Source organism: Zophobas morio, unplaced genomic scaffold, assembly GCF_036711695.1.
Source record: "Zophobas morio isolate AGI-343-1 ecotype UQ-CSIRO unplaced genomic scaffold, CSIRO_AGI_Zmor_V1 ptg000008l, whole genome shotgun sequence".
NCBI classification, from domain to species: domain Eukaryota; kingdom Metazoa; phylum Arthropoda; class Insecta; order Coleoptera; family Tenebrionidae; genus Zophobas; species Zophobas morio.
In genome coordinates, this window is record NW_026972113.1 from 1100226 (window position 1) to 1118486 (window position 18261).

General features: G+C 35.3%; 1 protein-coding gene across 1 annotated transcript in view; it reads left to right on the top strand.

Moving 5' to 3' along the window:
• The window catches only part of Pot (papillote), a 99099-nt gene extending 81664 nt beyond the window's left edge, over positions 1-17435 (top strand). Inside the window, exons 3-6 of the mRNA XM_064050233.1 lie at positions 2090-2449; positions 14327-14466; positions 14515-14732; positions 14780-17435. Of these exons, the coding sequence (XP_063906303.1) occupies positions 2090-2449; positions 14327-14466; positions 14515-14732; positions 14780-16956 (2895 nt within the window). The 3' untranslated portion in view covers positions 16957-17435. The remainder of the gene's footprint in view (positions 1-2089; positions 2450-14326; positions 14467-14514; positions 14733-14779) is intronic.
• Positions 17436-18261: the final 826 nt, after the last annotated feature.

Sequence of the window (18261 nt, forward strand, 5' to 3'; positions counted from 1 at the left end):
ACGTTTGGAATTGTTCAATATTTCTATCCTTCAATGTTTAGATATTTTGTTTCGATTTTTCGATTTTTTAAATTTCAGCTTTTCGATTTTTCTATTTTTCGAATTTTCAAATATTTGATATTTTGTTTTTCGGTTTTATAGATTTTCAATTTTTCCATTTCTTCAGAAATCGATTTTTCGATTTTTTAATTTTTCAGGTTCTCCAGTCATTTTTTCCATTTGTCGATTTTGGACTTCTCGATTTTCCGATTTTTCAGCTTTTCAATTCTTTAATTTTTCAAATTTTCAGTTTCTTGATTTTTGAATTTTTAAAATTTCTGTTTTTCGATTGTTCATTTCTTCGATTTTTCAATTTTTCCATTTTTGGAATGTCTAAATGTTCGGTTTTCGATTTCATGATGAATTGATTTTTCCATTTCTCAATGTTTCGAATTTTTGACTTTTAGATTTTTCAATTTTTTGATTTTCCCATGTCTTGATTTTTAATGTTTTGATTTCTCTATCTTTTCATGTTTCGATTCTCGATGTTTCAATTTTTTAATTTTTTGATATTTGAGTTTTCAGATTTCTCGATTTTTCGACTTTTGGGTTTTTCATTTGCCGATTTTCCGATGGTCCGATTTTGCAGTTTTTCGATTTCCCAATTTTTTCGCCATTTCAGTTTTGGAATTTTTCAATATTTCGATTTTTTTGATTTTTTTCAGTTTTCGATTTTTGAATTTTTCAATTTTTATATTTTTCAATTATTCGAAATTTTATTTTTAGGTTTTATAAATTTTAGATTTTTTGATTCTCGGAGTTTAATATTTTTCAATTTTTGACGTTTCTAAATTTCCAATTTTTCGGTTTCTGGAATAATTGATTTGTCTTAATTTTTCGACTTTTAGATTTTACGATTTTTTGATGTTTCGATGAATCAATTCTTCGATTTTTCAATTTCCCGATTTGTCGATTTTTCGTTTAGGTTTTTAAATTTTTTGATTTTCTCCTTTCACGACTTTTCGCCTTCTCGAATTCTCTATTTTCCAGTTTTTGCAATTTTTCAATTTTCTGATTTTTAAATTTTCTAAATTTTCGGTTTTTCGAATTATTACTTTTTCAATTTTTCACTCCGTATAACCACATTTTTTAACTCAATGCTCTGAAATCTTGCAAACGTTTTAAGGTTATCGTAACCATGGTAAATCGTTAATCAAAAGTTATTCGTCTATCCCCTCCCAAAAATTAATGACGTCATCCAAAATTTTACGGAATAAATCCTCTATTAAATATGCAAAATATTATGACTCTATTTTTTCGAACATTTGGAAAACAGTACTGTTATTACTATTAGTATTATAATGCACTAATCCAAATTGACATACATGTCCTTGCAAAAATTCGTAAAAAAAATAAGATCCGCAAAATCATTTCAGTGTTAGCTTAGGAGAAATCGCCACTTAAAAAATGGGTACACGGTGATCTACTCTTCGAAAACAGAAAAAACCCGCCGGAATCCTCATAGCCAATAAATTAAAGACCACAAACTAGTGACTATCGCAAGAAAATTTACGACTTCTTAGTCACGAGAGTTTTTTTATTTCGTAAATAGCACTCATCGACTCTTTCGCACAACCATTACTCTAACTGTACTTTTAATAACTCGCTATTTCCACACAAGCTATAATCCAGCCTCGCAGCGAATTTCCCTTTCTTCGCTCCGTTAAAACGGTTTTCCGCAAAGTTCCTTCGAACTTTTCCTTTCCGCCACCCGCGAGCTGCCTGAAAATTCCTGCGTTCCGTCATAATAACCACTAACTGTACCTTCGGAAGATTTAAAATTTAAATTTCGTAAGACAATGAGTAAAAGTAGGTGCGATTACACACTCAAACAATTAGAACCGGAGAAGTACAGTAAATTAATTCAAGTGCTGTGTATTGGATTACAGCATTTTGGGTTAGGAGGTTTGTGAGTAAATCTGCTCTTTGACGCGGCGTGCTAACCAAATCCATTACCACCGGAGTCGTGCCCCTTTCACCCACTTACGGGAGAGAACTGGGTTTAGGGAAATAATTGCGGGTTGAAACTAAACGCGTTTTTTTTTTTCAGATGCCTCAGTTTCTAGTCTTGTTCTACGCACTGTTCCTCTTCCAATCGGCGGCGTCTCAGTCCAACTATGCCGACCAAGCCAACAACATCGAATACCAAGGGAAAGGTCTTCCGGACCAGGCCACTTTGGACGGCAAAGTCACGAAACTAGATGATCTCAGCCCTGTAATTTTCCTCAACCGTACAAAAGCCGCTCTTAACTGTGCCGCGGGCTCCATGCAGATAGAACTCAAATTCAACGATAAATTCTACGGGATAGCCTATGCTGACTTTGACAGGAACTCGGCCTGTCAGGTCTACGGCAAAGGTGGCTACAGCTACAAGCTCGAGCTGCCGCTGAAGGGATGCGGAACGAAGCAAGTAAGGCTTTTGATGATTTAACGCAACCGCAAACACGCAACTCCCATAAACACACGAATGGATTTTCCGCATTTCTGTAACGTAGATTCATCTTTTCACAAAATATATCATTTTAATTTATCAAGATAGTACGGATTTATCTAATCTAGAAGTCTTTTGCTTCTAAAACTCTAAATTCTGCGAAATCTTTAGACTTTCTAGAGTCTGTAGGATCTATAGATTGCCTAGATTCTCTATTCCATGGAGCCCCTAGACGTATCAAATTCTTTAGACACTTCTGATCTTCTAGACACTTTAGATTATCCAGATTATTCTAGATTCTCTAGGCCTCGTAGACTCTCTAAATTCTCTCTAGATTCTCCATTCTCCAATTGTTTAAGGTATCCAGAGTCTATATTTTCTAAGATCTGCAGACTCTAGGCTTGTTAGATTTTATAGATTTTCATTCTAGTTACTGCAAGCTCTTTAGAATTTTTGGATTCTAGGCGTTTTAAATGGTTTACATTCCCTAGGTTGTCTATAGTTTCTAGACGCTGTACTCTGTAAATACTTCTAGCTTCTCTAAATTGTCTATAATCAGACCCTCTATATATACAATTTCTAAAGTTGCGTTATACTCTACATTCTCTGTGCTTTAGAGGCCCTCTAAACTCCCTAGATTTTCTAAATTTTTCTTATATTCTTCAATCCCTAAATTGTCTAGACTTTCTAGGTTCTCTAAAGTCTCCATAATCTCTAAGATTTGTAGATTTTAATTTGCTAGATTTTTTCTTAAAGCTCTTAAATTGTCTAGATTCTCTAGGGTTTGTAGGCATTCTAGATTTTCAATACTAAACTGGGTTTCCTAGACTGTCTATACTCTACATCCTCTATGTTTCTAAACTCCAGATTTTCTAATTTTTTTCTATATTCTTCAGTCTCTAAATTGCCTAGACTCTCTAAGTTCTCTAAAGTTTCCTTACTTTTTAAGATTTGTAAATTTTAAACTTGGTAGATTTTCTCTTGCATTCTAAATTCTAAACTAAAGATAGCAAATTTTCTAAATTTTCTAAAGTTTGTAAATATTCTAGGGTCTCTATGTTCTGAAGGCTTTCTAAACCCCATACACGCTTTCAATTTTTTCTCGATTCTCCAATTCCTAAATTGCCTTCTATAAAGTCTCAATATTTTCCAAGATGTCTTTTTATTTTATAGATTTTTTGGTCTTCCAGACGATTTAAATTATCTCGATTCTCTAGGCTGTCTATAATTTCTAGACGCTCTACTTCTAGATATTTCAAGCTCTATATGTTTCGTAGGGCTTCAGATACACTTGGTTGTTCCTCATTAAGAGCCCCGTTCGAATCTGTATAGTGTCTGGGCTCTATACCCTCTAGAATTAATAGACACTCTAGAATCGCAGACTCTCTATACTCTACAATTTCTAAGCTATAGAGGCTTTCTAAACTCCATAGATTTCGTAATTTTTTTCTAGATTCTTCAGTCCTTAAATTGCCTACATTCTCTAGGTTTTCTGAATTTTCATACTTTCTAAGATTCGTATATTCTAGACTTGCTAGATTTTCTTTTAAAGCTCTTAACTCTAAACTAAAGAGACTAAATTTTCTACATTTTCTAAAGTTCTTCTAGACTCTTTAGATTATCCAAATTATTCTAGATTCTCTAGGCCTCGTAGACTCTCTAAATTCTCTCTAGATTCTACATTCTCCAATTGTTTAAGGTATCCAGAGTCTATATTTTCTAAGATCTGCAGACTCTAGACTTGCTAGATTTTATAGATTTTCATTCTAGTTACTGCAAGCTCTTTAGAATTTTTGGATTATAGGCGTTTTAAATGGTTTACATTCCCTAGGTTGTCTATAGTTTCTAGACGCTGTACTCTGTAAATACTTCTAGCTTCTCTAAATTGTCTATAATCAGACCCTCTATATATACAATTTCTAAAGTTGCGTTATACTCTACATTCTCTGTGCTTTAGAGGCCCTCTAAACTCCCTAGATTTTCTAAATTTTTCTTATATTCTTCAATCCCTAAATTGTCTAGACTTTCTAGGTTCTCTAAAGTCTCCATAATCTCTAAGATTTGTAGATTTTAATTTGCTAGATTTTTTCTTAAAGCTCTTAAATTGTCTAGATTCTCTAGGGTTTGTAGGCATTCTAGAATTTCAATACTAAACTGGGTTTCCTAGACTGTCTATACTCTACATCCTCTATGCTTCTAAACTCCAGATTTTCTAATTTTTTTCTATATTCTTCAGTCTCTAAATTGCCTAGACTCTCTAAGTTCTCTAAAGTTTCCTTACTTTTTAAGATTTGTAAATTTTAAACTTGGTAGATTTTCTCTTGCATTCTAAATTCTAAACTAAAGATAGCAAATTTTCTAAATTTTCTAAAGTTTGTAAATATTCTAGGGTCTCTATGTTCTGAAGGCTTTCTAAACCCCATACACGCTTTCAATTTTTTCTCGATTCTCCAATTCCTAAATTGCCTTCTATAAAGTCTCAATATTTTCCAAGATGTCTTTTTATTTTATAGATTTTTTGGTCTTCCAGACGATTTAAATTATCTCGATTCTCTAGGCTGTCTATAATTTCTAGACGCTCTACTTCTAGATATTTCAAGCTCTATATGTTTCGTAGGGCTTCAGATACACTTGGTTGTTCCTCATTAAGAGCCCCGTTCGAATCTGTATAGTGTCTGGGCTCTATACCCTCTAGAATTAATAGACACTCTAGAATCGCAGACTCTCTATACTCTACAATTTCTAAGCTATAGAGGCTTTCTAAACTCCATAGATTTCGTAATTTTTTTCTAGATTCTTCAGTCCTTAAATTGCCTACATTCTCTAGGTTTTCTGAATTTTCATACTTTCTAAGATTCGTATATTCTAGACTTGCTAGATTTTCTTTTAAAGCTCTTAACTCTAAACTAAAGAGACTAAATTTTCTACATTTTCTAAAGTTCTTCTAGACTCTTTAGATTATCCAAATTATTCTAGATTCTCTAGGCCTCGTAGACTCTCTAAATTCTCTCTAGATTCTACATTCTCCAATTGTTTAAGGTATCCAGAGTCTATATTTTCTAAGATCTGCAGACTCTAGACTTGCTAGATTTTATAGATTTTCATTCTAGTTACTGCAAGCTCTTTAGAATTTTTGGATTCTAGGCGTTTTAAATGGTTTACATTCCCTAGGTTGTCTATAGTTTCTAGACGCTGTACTCTGTAAATACTTCTAGCTTCTCTAAATTGTCTATAATCAGACCCTCTATATATACAATTTCTAAAGTTGCGTTATACTCTACATTCTCTGTGCTTTAGAGGCCCTCTAAACTCCCTAGATTTTCTAAATTTTTCTTATATTCTTCAATCCCTAAATTGTCTAGACTTTCTAGGTTCTCTAAAGTCTCCATAATCTCTAAGATTTGTAGATTTTAATTTGCTAGATTTTTTCTTAAAGCTCTTAAATTGTCTAGATTCTCTAGGGTTTGTAGGCATTCTAGAATTTCAATACTAAACTGGGTTTCCTAGACTGTCTATACTCTACATCCTCTATGTTTCTAAACTCCAGATTTTCTAATTTTTTTCTATATTCTTCAGTCTCTAAATTGCCTAGACTCTCTAAGTTCTCTAAAGTTTCCTTACTTTTTAAGATTTGTAAATTTTAAACTTGGTAGATTTTCTCTTGCATTCTAAATTCTAAACTAAAGATAGCAAATTTTCTAAATTTTCTAAAGTTTGTAAATATTCTAGGGTCTCTATGTTCTGAAGGCTTTCTAAACCCCATACACGCTTTCAATTTTTTCTAGATTCTCCAATTCCTAAATTGCCTTCTATAAAGTCTCAATATTTTCCAAGATGTCTTTTTATTTTATAGATGTTTTGGTCTTCCAGACGATTTAAATTATCTAGATTCTCTAGGCTGTCTATAATTTCTAGACGCTATACTTCTAGATACTTCAAGCTCTATATGTTTTGTAGGGCTTCTAGATACACTTGGTTGTCTCTCATTAAGAGCCCCGCTCGAATCTGTATAGTGTCTGGGCTCTACACCCTCTAGAATTAATAGACACTCTAGAATCGCAGACTCCCTATACTCTACAATTTCTAAGCTATAGAAGCTTTCTAAACCCCATAGATTTCCAAATTTTGTTCTAGATTCTTCAGTCCTCAAATTGCCTATACTCTCTAGGTTTTCTGAATTTTCATACTCTCTAAGATTTGTAGATTCTAGGCTTGCTAGATTTTCTCTTAAAGCTATTAACTCTAAACTAAAAAGACTAAATTTTCTACATTTTCTAAAGTTCTTCTAGACTCTTTAGATGATCCAAATTATTCTAGATTCTCTAGGCCTAGTAGACTCTCTAAACTCTCTCTAGATTCTCCATTTTCCAATTGTTTAAGGTATTCAGAGTCTATATTTTCTAAGATTTGCAGACTCTAGACTTGCTAGACTTTATAGATTTTCATTCTTGTTACTGCAAGCTCTTTAGAATTTTTAGATTCTGGGTGTTTTAAATGATTTATATTCCCTAGGTCGTCTATAGTTTCTAGACGCTCTACTCTGCAAATATTTCTAACTGCTCTAGATTATCTATAATCAGACTCTATACTCAACAATTTCTAAAGGTTCGAAATACTCTACATCCTCTATGTTTCTAAACTCTAGATTTTGTAATTTTTTTCCATATTCTTCAGTCTCTAAATTGCCTAGACTCTTTAAATTCTCTAAAGTTTCCTTACTCTTTAAGATTTGTAAATTTTAGACTTGCTAGATTTTCTCTTAAATTCTAAATTCTAAACTAAAAATACCAAATTTTCTACATTTTCTAAAGTTTGTAAATATTCTAGAGTCTCTATGTTCTGAAGGCTTTCTAAACCCCATACACCCTTTCAATTTTTTTTAGATTCTTCAATTCCTAAATTGCCTTCTATAAAGTCTCAATATTTTCCAAGAGGTCTTTCTATTTTATAGATTTTTTGGTCTTCCAGACGATTTAATTTATCTAGATTCTCTAGGCTGTCTATAATTTCTAGACGCTATACTTCTAGATACTTCAAGCTCTATATGTTTTGTAGGGCTTCTAGATACACTTGGTTGTCTCTCATTAAGAGCCCCGCTCGAATCTGTATAGTCTCTGGGCTCTGTACCCTCTAGAATTAATAGACACTCTAGATTCGCAGACTTTCTATACTCTACAATTTCGAAAGTTTTACAATACTCTATCTACATTTTCTAAGCTATAGAAGCTTTCTGAACTCCATAGATTTCGTAATTTTTTTCTAGATTCCTCAGTCCTTAAATTGCCTATATTCTCTAGGTTTTCTGAATTTTCATACTCTCTAAGATTTGTATATTCTAGACTTGCTAGATTTTCTCTTAAAGCTCTTGACTCTAAACTAAAGAGACTAAATTTTGTACATTTTCTAAAGTTCTTCTAGACTCTTTAGATTATCCAAATTATTCTAGATTCTCTAGGCCTCGTAGACTCTCTAAATTCTCTCTAGATTCTCCATTCTCCAATTGTTTAAGATATTCAGAGTCTATATTTTCTAAGATCTGCAGACTCTAGACTTGCTAGATTTTATAGATTTTCGTTCTAGTTACTGCAAGCTTCTTTCCATTTTTAGATTCTGTGTGTTTTAAATGGTTTATATTCCCTAGGTCGTCTATAGTTTCTAGACGCTCTACTCTGTAAATACTTCTAGCTGCTCTAGATTGTCTATAATCAGACTCTCTATACTCTACAATTTCTAAAGGTTCGAAATACTCTACATCCTCTATGTTTCTAAACTCTAGATTTTGTAATTTTTTTCTATATTCTTCGGTCTCTAAATTGCCTAGACTCTTTAAGTTCTCGAAAGTTTCCTTACTCTTTAAGATTTGTAAATTTTAGACTTGCTAGATTTTTTTCTAAAGTTTGTAAATATTCTAGAGTCTCTATGTTCTGAAGGCTTTCTAAACCCCACACACCCTTTCATTTTTTTTTGTTTCTCCAATTCCTAAATTGCCTTCTATAAAGCCTCAATATTTTCCAAGATGTCTTTTTATTTTATTTATAGATTTTTTTGGTCTTCCAGACGATTTAAATTATCTAGATCCTCTAGGCTGTCTATAATTTCTAGACGCTATACTTCTAGATACTTCAAGCTCTACATGTTTTGTAGAGCTTGTAGATACACTTGGTTGTCTCTCATTAAGAGCCCCGCTCGAATCTGTATAGTCTCTGGGCTCTATACCCTCTAGAATTAATAGACACTCTAGATTCGCAGACTCTCTATAATCTACAATTTCGAAAGTTTTACAATACTCTATCTACATTTTCTAAGCTATAGAAGCTTTCTAAACTTCAGAGATTTCGTAATATTTTTCTAGATTCTCCAGTCTTTAAATTGCCTATATTCTCTAGGTTTTCTGAATTTTCATACTCTCTAAGATTTGTAGATTCTAGGCTTGCTAGATTTTCTCTTAACCCTGCGTTAGTCGCGCTTAAAATGTTTTCACCAGTGGTCGCGCGGGAGCGTTTTGCTCACACCTGATTTTTTTGAACCAAAATTAGTTTCAGTAAAAAAAGCGAGTGCAGAACAACATTTTATTGAACAGAAAATCCATGAACACAAACGAGAATAAAAAACAAACAAATATTGTAGCTACCAGCAAAAACAAATTATTCTGAATCGGCGTTAATAATGTCATAGCATCTAACGCATACATTTTTTTTGTGTTCCCACAGACGGGCGTATCACATTGTTCCATATCGCATTTACTTTTTGTTTTTCTATTTTTCCTGCGAGGACAAAAACTGCAAAAGACATTTTCGCCAATTCTCACAACTTGCGTTTCTGTAATTCCTAGTTGTTTCCTAATCGAAGTTTTCATTTGAGCAGGTACATTTCTTTCTAGCCGCTTCATCTGCTGCGACTTTACTAAATCCATGTCTAATGTTTTAAGATAAACTCGTCGTTTTATTATCCGGTTTATATTCTCTTGATAAATTAATTGACTGTTTATCCCTAAAATGCTTAGAAGTGAAAAAAATATAGTGATAGTTGTTATCTATAAAATTAAAAATAAAAACAATTATACCTGAAGCTGAACTGAACTGAAATATTCACGTTTTCACATTTGCCGTGAAATATTTGCATGTTATGTTGACACAAATCTAAAAACTTTATATCAACATTGATGGTCGCACAGTGAGAATGGTGCTCACCTAGAATACAATCATTCGAGAAACAAATTGCAAAAAGGAACGTAATACAATAAAATTAATGAATCTACAACCAAAATAATTAAAAAACACAAAAAGTAAGCTACTAAAAAGTTCGAAAAAATTTAATGAAAAATATTAGGTCTGTTAACAAAAATTAAAACGATGTGAGGGAATCGCTCATAGCGCGACCAACGCAGGGTTAAAGCTCTTAACTCTAAACTAAAGAGACTAAATTTTCTACATTTTCTAAAGTTCTTCTAGACTCTTTAGATTATCCAAATTATTCTATATTCTCTAGGCCTCGTAGACTCTCTAAATTCTCTCTAGATTCTCCATTCTCCAATTGTTTAAGATATTCAGAGTCTATATTTTCTAAGATCTGCAGACTCTAGACTTGCTAGATTTTGTAGATTTTCATTCTAGTTACTGCAAGCTCTTTAGAATTTTTAGATTCTGGGTGTTTTAAATGGTTTATATTTCCTGGGTCGTCTATAGTTTCTAGACGCTCTACTCTGTAAATACTTCTAGCTGCTCTAGATTGTCTATAATCAGACTCTCTATACTCTACAATTTCTAAAGGTTCGAAATACTCTACATCCTCTATGTTTCTAAACTCTAGATATTGTAATTTTTTTCTATATTCTTCAGTCTCTAAATTGCCTAGACTCTCTAAGTTCTCTAAAGTTTCGTTACTCTTTAAGATTTGTAAATTTTAGACTTGCTAGATTTTCTCTTAAATTCTAAATTCTAAACTAAAGATACCAAATCTTCTACATTTTCTAAAGTTTGTAAATATTCTAGAGTCTCTATGTTCTGAAGGCTTTCTAAACCCCATACACCTTTTCAATTTTTTTTTGTTTCTCCAATTCCTAAATTGCCATGTATAAAGTCTCAATATTTTCCAAGATGTCTTTTTATTTTATAGATTTTTTGGTCTTCCAGACGATTTAAATTATCTAGATTCTCTAGGCTGTCTATAATTTCTAGACGCTATACTTCTAGATACTTCAAGCTCTATATGTTTTGTAGGGCTTCTAGATACATTTGGTTGTCTCTCATTAAGAGCCCCGCTCGAATCTGTATAGTCTCTGGGCTCTATATCCTCTAGAATTAATAGACACTCTAGATTCGCAGACTTTCTATACTATATAATTTCTAAAGTTTTACAATACTCTATTTACATTTTCTAAGCTATAGAAGCTTTCTAAACTCCATAGATTACCTAATTTTTTTCTAGATTCTTCAGTCCTTAAATTGCCTATATTCTTTAGGTTTTCTGAATTTTCATACTCTCTAAGATTTGTATATTCTAGACTTGCTAGATTTTCTCTTAAAGCTCTTGACTCTAAACTAAAGAGACTAAATTTTGTACATTTTCTAAAGTTCTTCTAGACTCTTTAGATTATCCAAATTATTCTAGATTCTCTAGGCCTCGTAGACTCTCTAAATTCTCTCTAGATTCTCCATTCTCCAATTGTTTAAGATATTCAGAGTCTATATTTTCTAAGATCTGCAGACTCTAGACTTGCTAGATTTTATAGATTTTCGTTCTAGTTACTGCAAGCTTCTTTCCATTTTTAGATTCTGTGTGTTTTAAATGGTTTATATTCCCTAGGTCGTCTATAGTTTCTAGACGCTCTACTCTGTAAATACTTCTAGCTGCTCTAGATTATCTATAATCAGACTCTCTATACTCTACAATTTCTAAAGGTTCGAAATACTCTACATCCTCTATGTTTCTAAACTCTAGATTTTGTAATTTTTTTCTATGTTCTTCAGTCTCTAAATTGCCTAGACTCTTTAAGTTCTCTAAAGTTTCCTTACTCTTTAAGATTTGTAAATTTTAGAGTTGCTGGATTTTCTCTTAAATTCTAAATTCTAAACTAAAGACACCAAACCTTCTACATTTTCTAAAGTTTTTAAATATTCTAGAGTCTCTATGTTCTGAAGGCTTTCTAAACTCCGTACACCTTTTCAATTTTTTTTTGTTTCTCCAATTCCTAAATTGTCTTCTATAAAGTCTCAATGTTTTCCAAGATGTCTTTTTATTTTATAGATTTTTTGGTCTTCCAGACGATTTAAATTGTCTAGATTCTCTAGGCTGTCTATAATTTCTAGACGCTCTACTTCTAGATGCTTCAAGCTCTATATGTTCTGTAGGGCTTCTAGATACACTTGGTTGTCTCTCATTAAGAGCCCCGCTCGAATTAATAGACACTCTAGATTCGCATACTCTCTATACTCTACAATTTCTAAAGTTTTACAATACTCTATCTACATTTTCTAAGCTATAGAAGCTTTCTAAACTCCATAGATTTCGTTTTTTTTTTCTAGATTCTTCAGTCCTTAAATTGCCTATACTCTCTAGGTTTTCTGAATTTTCATACTCTCTAAGATTTGTATGTTCTAGACTTGCTAGATTTTCTCTTAAAGCTCTTAACTCTAAACTAAAGAGACTAAATTTTCTACATTTTCTAAAGTTTCTATCTACTCTATGTTCTGGAGGTTTTCTAAATCTCGTACACGCCTTAAATTGTCTCTAGATTCTCCAGGAATTACTAAATTGCCTTCTATAAAGTCTTAATATTCTCCAAGATCTCTTTCTAAAGTGTAAACTTACTGGGTTTTATAGATTTTTTTTGATTCTCTAGGTGCTATGAGATGATTCAAATTTTTTAAATACTCTAGGCTGTCTATAATTTCTAGACGCTATAATGGGAAAATACTTCAAGCTATATATGTTGTGTAGGGCTTCTAGATACACTAGGTTGTCTATAATCATGTGCTTTGCTCAAATCTATATAGTCTCTGGACTCTATACCCTCTAGTGTTTCTAGGCACACTTGATTCTCACCACTCTGGAGGCTGGCTCCATTCTGTAGATTTCCTAGGCTTTCCACTCTTTTAAAAGTTTAATTTTTAACCTAAAGTGACCCAGATTTTCTACAATTTCTAAAATTTCTAAATACTCTACCTTCTCTGCGCTTTGGAGGCCTTCTAAACTCTGTAGATATTCTAAATTCTTTATAGATTCTTCACTCTTTAATTTGCCTAGACTCACTATGTTTTCTGAAGTTTCTATATTCTTCTAAGATTAATTTGTAGATTTAGCTAGATTTTATTGATTTTCTGAAATCTTTAGATACCAGACGATTCAAATTGTCTAGATTCTGTAAAATGTCTGCAGTTTCTACACCCTATAGATACTTTAAGCTCTACAGATTTTGTAGGCTTTTTATATATCCTACGTAGTCTAGAATTAGTCGTCTTATTCTGCACATTCTTTTGACTCTATATTATTTAAGGATTCTAGACGCTCTAGATACTCACTACCTGAGAAGCTATCTCCATTTTGTAGATTCCCTAGATTTTCTACATTCTTAAAGTTCTAAACTCTAACTTAAAAGCCAAATTTTCTAGAATTTCTAAAGTTTCTAAATACTTCAGATTCAATACACTCTAGAAGCTTTCTAAACTCCATGGACGCTTTAAATTCTCTCCTAGATTCTCCATTCCCTAAATTGCCTTGTATAAAGTGTTAATTTTCTTCGAGATCTCTAGACTTTTGATTTGCTGGATTTTGTAGATTTTCTAATTTATCGAGGTACTGTAAGCTCTCTAAATTCTTTAGATTCTAGACGATGTATTTTGTCTAGATTGTCTATCGTTTTAGATATCTTGGATTCGTTCTAATCAAGCGTCTTTGTCAACAATTTAGATTCTATGGACTCTAGATTCTGTAGTCTTTCTAGGGTCTTTAGAGTATCTACAAATTCTACAAAACGTGTAGAGTTTTAAATATCTACAAAGTATAGCATCTAGAAACAATATATAGAGTCTAGAGAATCTAAACAATTTAAATCATCTAAAATTTAAAGATTTTAGGGAGCTCACAGTACCTTGAGAGTTTAGAAAGTTAATAAAGTCTGATAAGATCTTAGAGAATATGAACGGTTTAGAAAATCTAGAAAATGTAGGCAATTTAGGGTTTGGAGGATCTAGAGAGAATTGAGAGTCTACGGACTTAGAAAATCTAGAAATTTTAGAAGTTCTAGAGAGTCTAGACACCTTATTATAATGTCTGAAAACTGCAGAGCCTAGACGACTTCTTGATTATAGAGAGTCTAGGGTGTCTAGAATCCCTACTGAATATATGTGTTATTAGAGCTTTTAGATTGCATATAAAATAAGAACGTAGCAAACTCCCTATATGTTCATAGCTCTAAACTCTGGAATACAGGGGTCTAGATTCTATGGACGTTCCAAAATTTCTAAATTTCATAGATTCCTGAAGGCCTTCTAAACTTCGTAAACTCTCTATATTGTCTATAGATTCTGCAATATTTAAATTACCTAGACGGTGTAACTTTTCTAAACTCTTCATACTCTGCAAGATCTAGATTTTATAGATCTTGTATGCTCTGTAGGTACAGAAAATTTAGGGAGTCTGAACTCGTTGAACTCTTTCGACTGCTTAGGCTCTCTAGAATCTTTAGATTGCCTACATTCTTTCTAGTCTGAGGAGTTGCAAGATTTTGCCAACTCTCTAGTTTTTGTTCTAGCTCATGTAGATGCATCAAATTTTCTAGCGTAGAGGTTTTCTAGACTATGTAGAATCTCTTCCACCCTTAAAATTGTTCTTGTTTTTGAATCTCTCGTTTTGCAGGATCCTCAACGTGTGTTCACTAACAACATCGTAGTGAGGTTCCACCCCGGTTTAGAGATCGACGGCGACGAAATCATCACCATAGTGTGCCGATACCCACCACCAGTGGCCCCCTTGCCAGACCCCCTGATCGAGTTCAAGTAAGTACTTGTCATATCACTAAATCACCACTAATAGACCAATTTCAGCAAACAACCCATCGCACCCGCTCAAATCCTCGAACCAGTACTGCGGCCCTTCCAAATCCTCCTCATCTTCTGCGGCATCCTCTTCTTGTCGCTCCTCCTACTAGGTCTAGGATGCTCCTACTACTGCCTCCGGCGACGCAACATGACCGTCATCCGAAAACACCCATTCCCTTCGGTGGCCGACTCGGAAATCACGAAACTCTCAGGCAGCTCTCTTGGTACTACCACTATACTTTATCAACTCGTACTAATCGTACTCTTTCAGGAAACTTATCCATGTTCGAAGGCTTGAAGATCCCCCGAGTCAACGCGCCAGTGGTGGCCGCCGCCGAAAGTAGTTCCGGCAGCGAAGGGCTGCTAATCCCTTCGGATTACCCCTCGGAGTCGCACTCGGAGGCGGAAGACGCTCGTTCACTGCCACCATCGTCGGGTGGCAGCTACGAAAACCAGGCTTATCTCCCTGATAACACCAGTTTCTACAGCGAGGGGTATGGACAAACCCAGGAACAACACATTCACAACGCCACCGCGATTGCGTCAACCGTACCGAGATTGCCGTTGGCAGTACCGAAGGACCAACCCAAATTTGATGTCCAGGTTCGTGTGAAACGCGCGCCGCCGTCGCCGCCAAGCTTGAGCATTTCGGATACGGAGAGTTCTGTGGCCAGGACGGAGCGGAACTTGTCGACGATTTTGGAACAAAGGGAGGATAGTTTGAGGTCGTTCGATTCTCCGTTGCCTGTGGAGAGGACTCAGTTTACTTACGTACCGGAGTTGCATCCACCGCCTAGACACGTCCAACCAGCACCTACTTTCAACAGGATTTTGCGAAGACAACAAGAGTTGCAGGAGGTGGAACCACCGAGGATTCAACCCGCTAGGTCTATAGCGTCGTTGAATACGGAGATGACGGATACTCACTCCATGACGGAGATTATCGATGATAGTCATAGTAGGTTTGTGGCGCCTGCACCACCCCCGCCGCCGCCAATCGTGCCAAGACAAGAGTACATGGTTGATATGGGACCACCGACTCCGTTGGAACCACCAATCGCGATTGTGCACAAACCGGAAATTACGTCTCACGTGGTGGATGACGTTTTCCTACGCACGATCACCGAGAAGAAGACCATTGAAGATATAGAACGTCACAAGAGACTGATCACTGAGTACCACACCCGTGCCAAACCGGTGGTTGAACAACACTGGGACGTTACTATTAAGAACTACCCAATGGAGATGCCGGAACCACCAGACTGGGAGAACTTCTCTGATATTTCGTCAGCGTCTGGAATGACTTTGACACCGAAACTCGAACGTGCCAATTTGAGTCTGCCTCCGCAGAACACCATCGACGATAATAAATTGCCTTTGAACTCCCCAGAGCTCGTTGGAAGCATCTCCCAGCACCCCGTTCCTCCAACTCCGGCGAATTTCCTCTCCACTTTTAATATTCCGTTAGAAAACCCGCAAGTACCCAATTGGAACGTCCTGATTCGGGTTTTCCAACCCACCGAGAATGAAGAAGGTCCAGTAATTGAAAGTGCCGAAACTTTCAACTCGCAGCTCACCCTTTCTGATAAGATGAAGTGGCGCCAGATTATCACCACAGAGTCGACTCTTCGTACTCTTCTCACTGAAGCCGTAGTACGTGAGGACTTCGAACGAATCCGACAAGACACCCGTTACGAGAAGCTTTTTGAACCCCAGAAGTGGGACGTGATTATTAGAATCCTCACTCCTGTGGATAAACCCAAGAGTCAGAGTCGCTTCCGCAAGAAGACTGACTGGGATACTAGAAGTAGACGCAGTAGTTTACCGACTTTGTACGAGTACGACTCGGATGGTGGTAGTTCCGTGCGTACTTTAACTCAAGAACCAATTGTACACTCGTTGGTACCACTCAGATCTAGGAAGACGAGTCGTTCGAGCTATCGCAGCGAAGTCGATTTGAGATCCATGTCTGAAATGACTGTAGATTTTGGACGACCGGAGGATAGTCACTCGGAAAGTTCGAGCTACTATCCGGGTACTGGAAGGTACTACGACGATTCTGAGGTGGAAATGGAGTACAAGAGCGCGTCTTCGCACCACCCGTCTTTAGCCAGATCGCTGAGTCAACCCAGTCTGGCTAGATCAGCTAGCGAGTTTACGGAACGGTGGATAGCACCTTCACGGTACGACACCGCTAGTGAGTTCACGAGTCCAGAAGCTACCCCTAAGTCGCAGAGGAGTAGCAGGATACAGCCGTTGCATGTTCCCAGAGGAACGGGAGAGCACACGGCCATGTGGCAAGCTAGTGCCAGCAGCCAGGTGACGCAACGACCTGGAATGACCACACAAGTGGTGACTAAAGAGTTCCGGAGCGAGGCTTCCACGAGCTTCATGGGAGCAAGAAAGAACTGGTTTGGGGATAACGACAGTGAAGCTAGTTTCAAATAAGGACTAACTTTCATACTAATTTAGTTCTAACTTAATTAATTAACTGCCCTGTTTTATATTTACATGAATACGTTTTTATAATTTTAGTAACTAGAATGCTGTGATAACGTCTGTAAGGTACGATTTGGATGATGGTTTTTTTTTTTGAGGAATTTTGACAAGGGCTTCGACCCGTTTGTCCACTTTTCCACGGGGCTTGTGGGGAACTGAACAAGTGGGTGCTTACTAAATCTACGATCTAGTTATAAGTTTCTAATTCAGGTACGATTCGTACGCTCAATTTCTTTGTGTGGTGGTGGGGTCGACGGGCTTCTGATGCAATCTACTTAACCTCGCTGTCATTGTAAGTTAACTAGCTACTTATTTTTATAGATTTTTTTTATTTAATGTAAACTTACAGGTGCTATTACATTTATACGAAATGTTTGTAACATTTTTATGAAATAAATTAATTTAATTAATAAAGGCTTACACTACTATGAACTTTTTTAGTGCGATCGATTTTTTTTTCAACCAACGAAGACGCGGTTAGTGGAGCTCAAATTTTAATAACTGTTTTCAGAGAAAACATTTCAGAGGCTTTATTTCCTCCACGGTTTTGTTTCCTACAAACTTTAGCGAGACGTAAGAATATAGACACTGTAAACTCGTGCTACGTTGAAATAACATTTATTTTGTTCTAGAAACGTAATAATTTATACGTATTATTCTTGGAATTTTCAGAAAAAGTTGGTGATTTCTTTAATCGCATTCGTTATGATTTATACCGCGGTGGCTGCGAATCTTAAAATTCTTGGGTAAATACTACCCAATTTACGTCAGTGTCGGTGAACTTGCTTTAGTAGTCAACAGGAAGAGAAAATGGGAAAAATTCGTCGCCGGAATCGATTTAAGCTGCTAAACCATATTTATATCAGTTTGATTGGTTCGAGTTCTAAAGTAGTTTAGTTTCGGTATGAAATGGTGGAGGCGCCGGGACACCGTTTTCAAACCTTTAAGATTGATATTTACGTGTTTCTTGCTTTCACACTTTGTCTGCTATAAAAAATTAATTTCCATAAAAAAGCTCGTCCATTTACATCATTCCTTTCAATGGAAGCAGCTGTCAATTTACTTTTCGAAAGCACACAGGACTTATGAATAATTTTAACATTTATAAGCGAACTTACTTTTTACTTTTGACACGCAACACGAGCTCGGATCCGATAATGCGATTGCAGCGTAATTTTGTAAAAACTCCGTCTCACATTAAAATATCGATTCGAGAAAGGTGAATTATTTCAAGCCAAGTTTATGTTGTGTCCG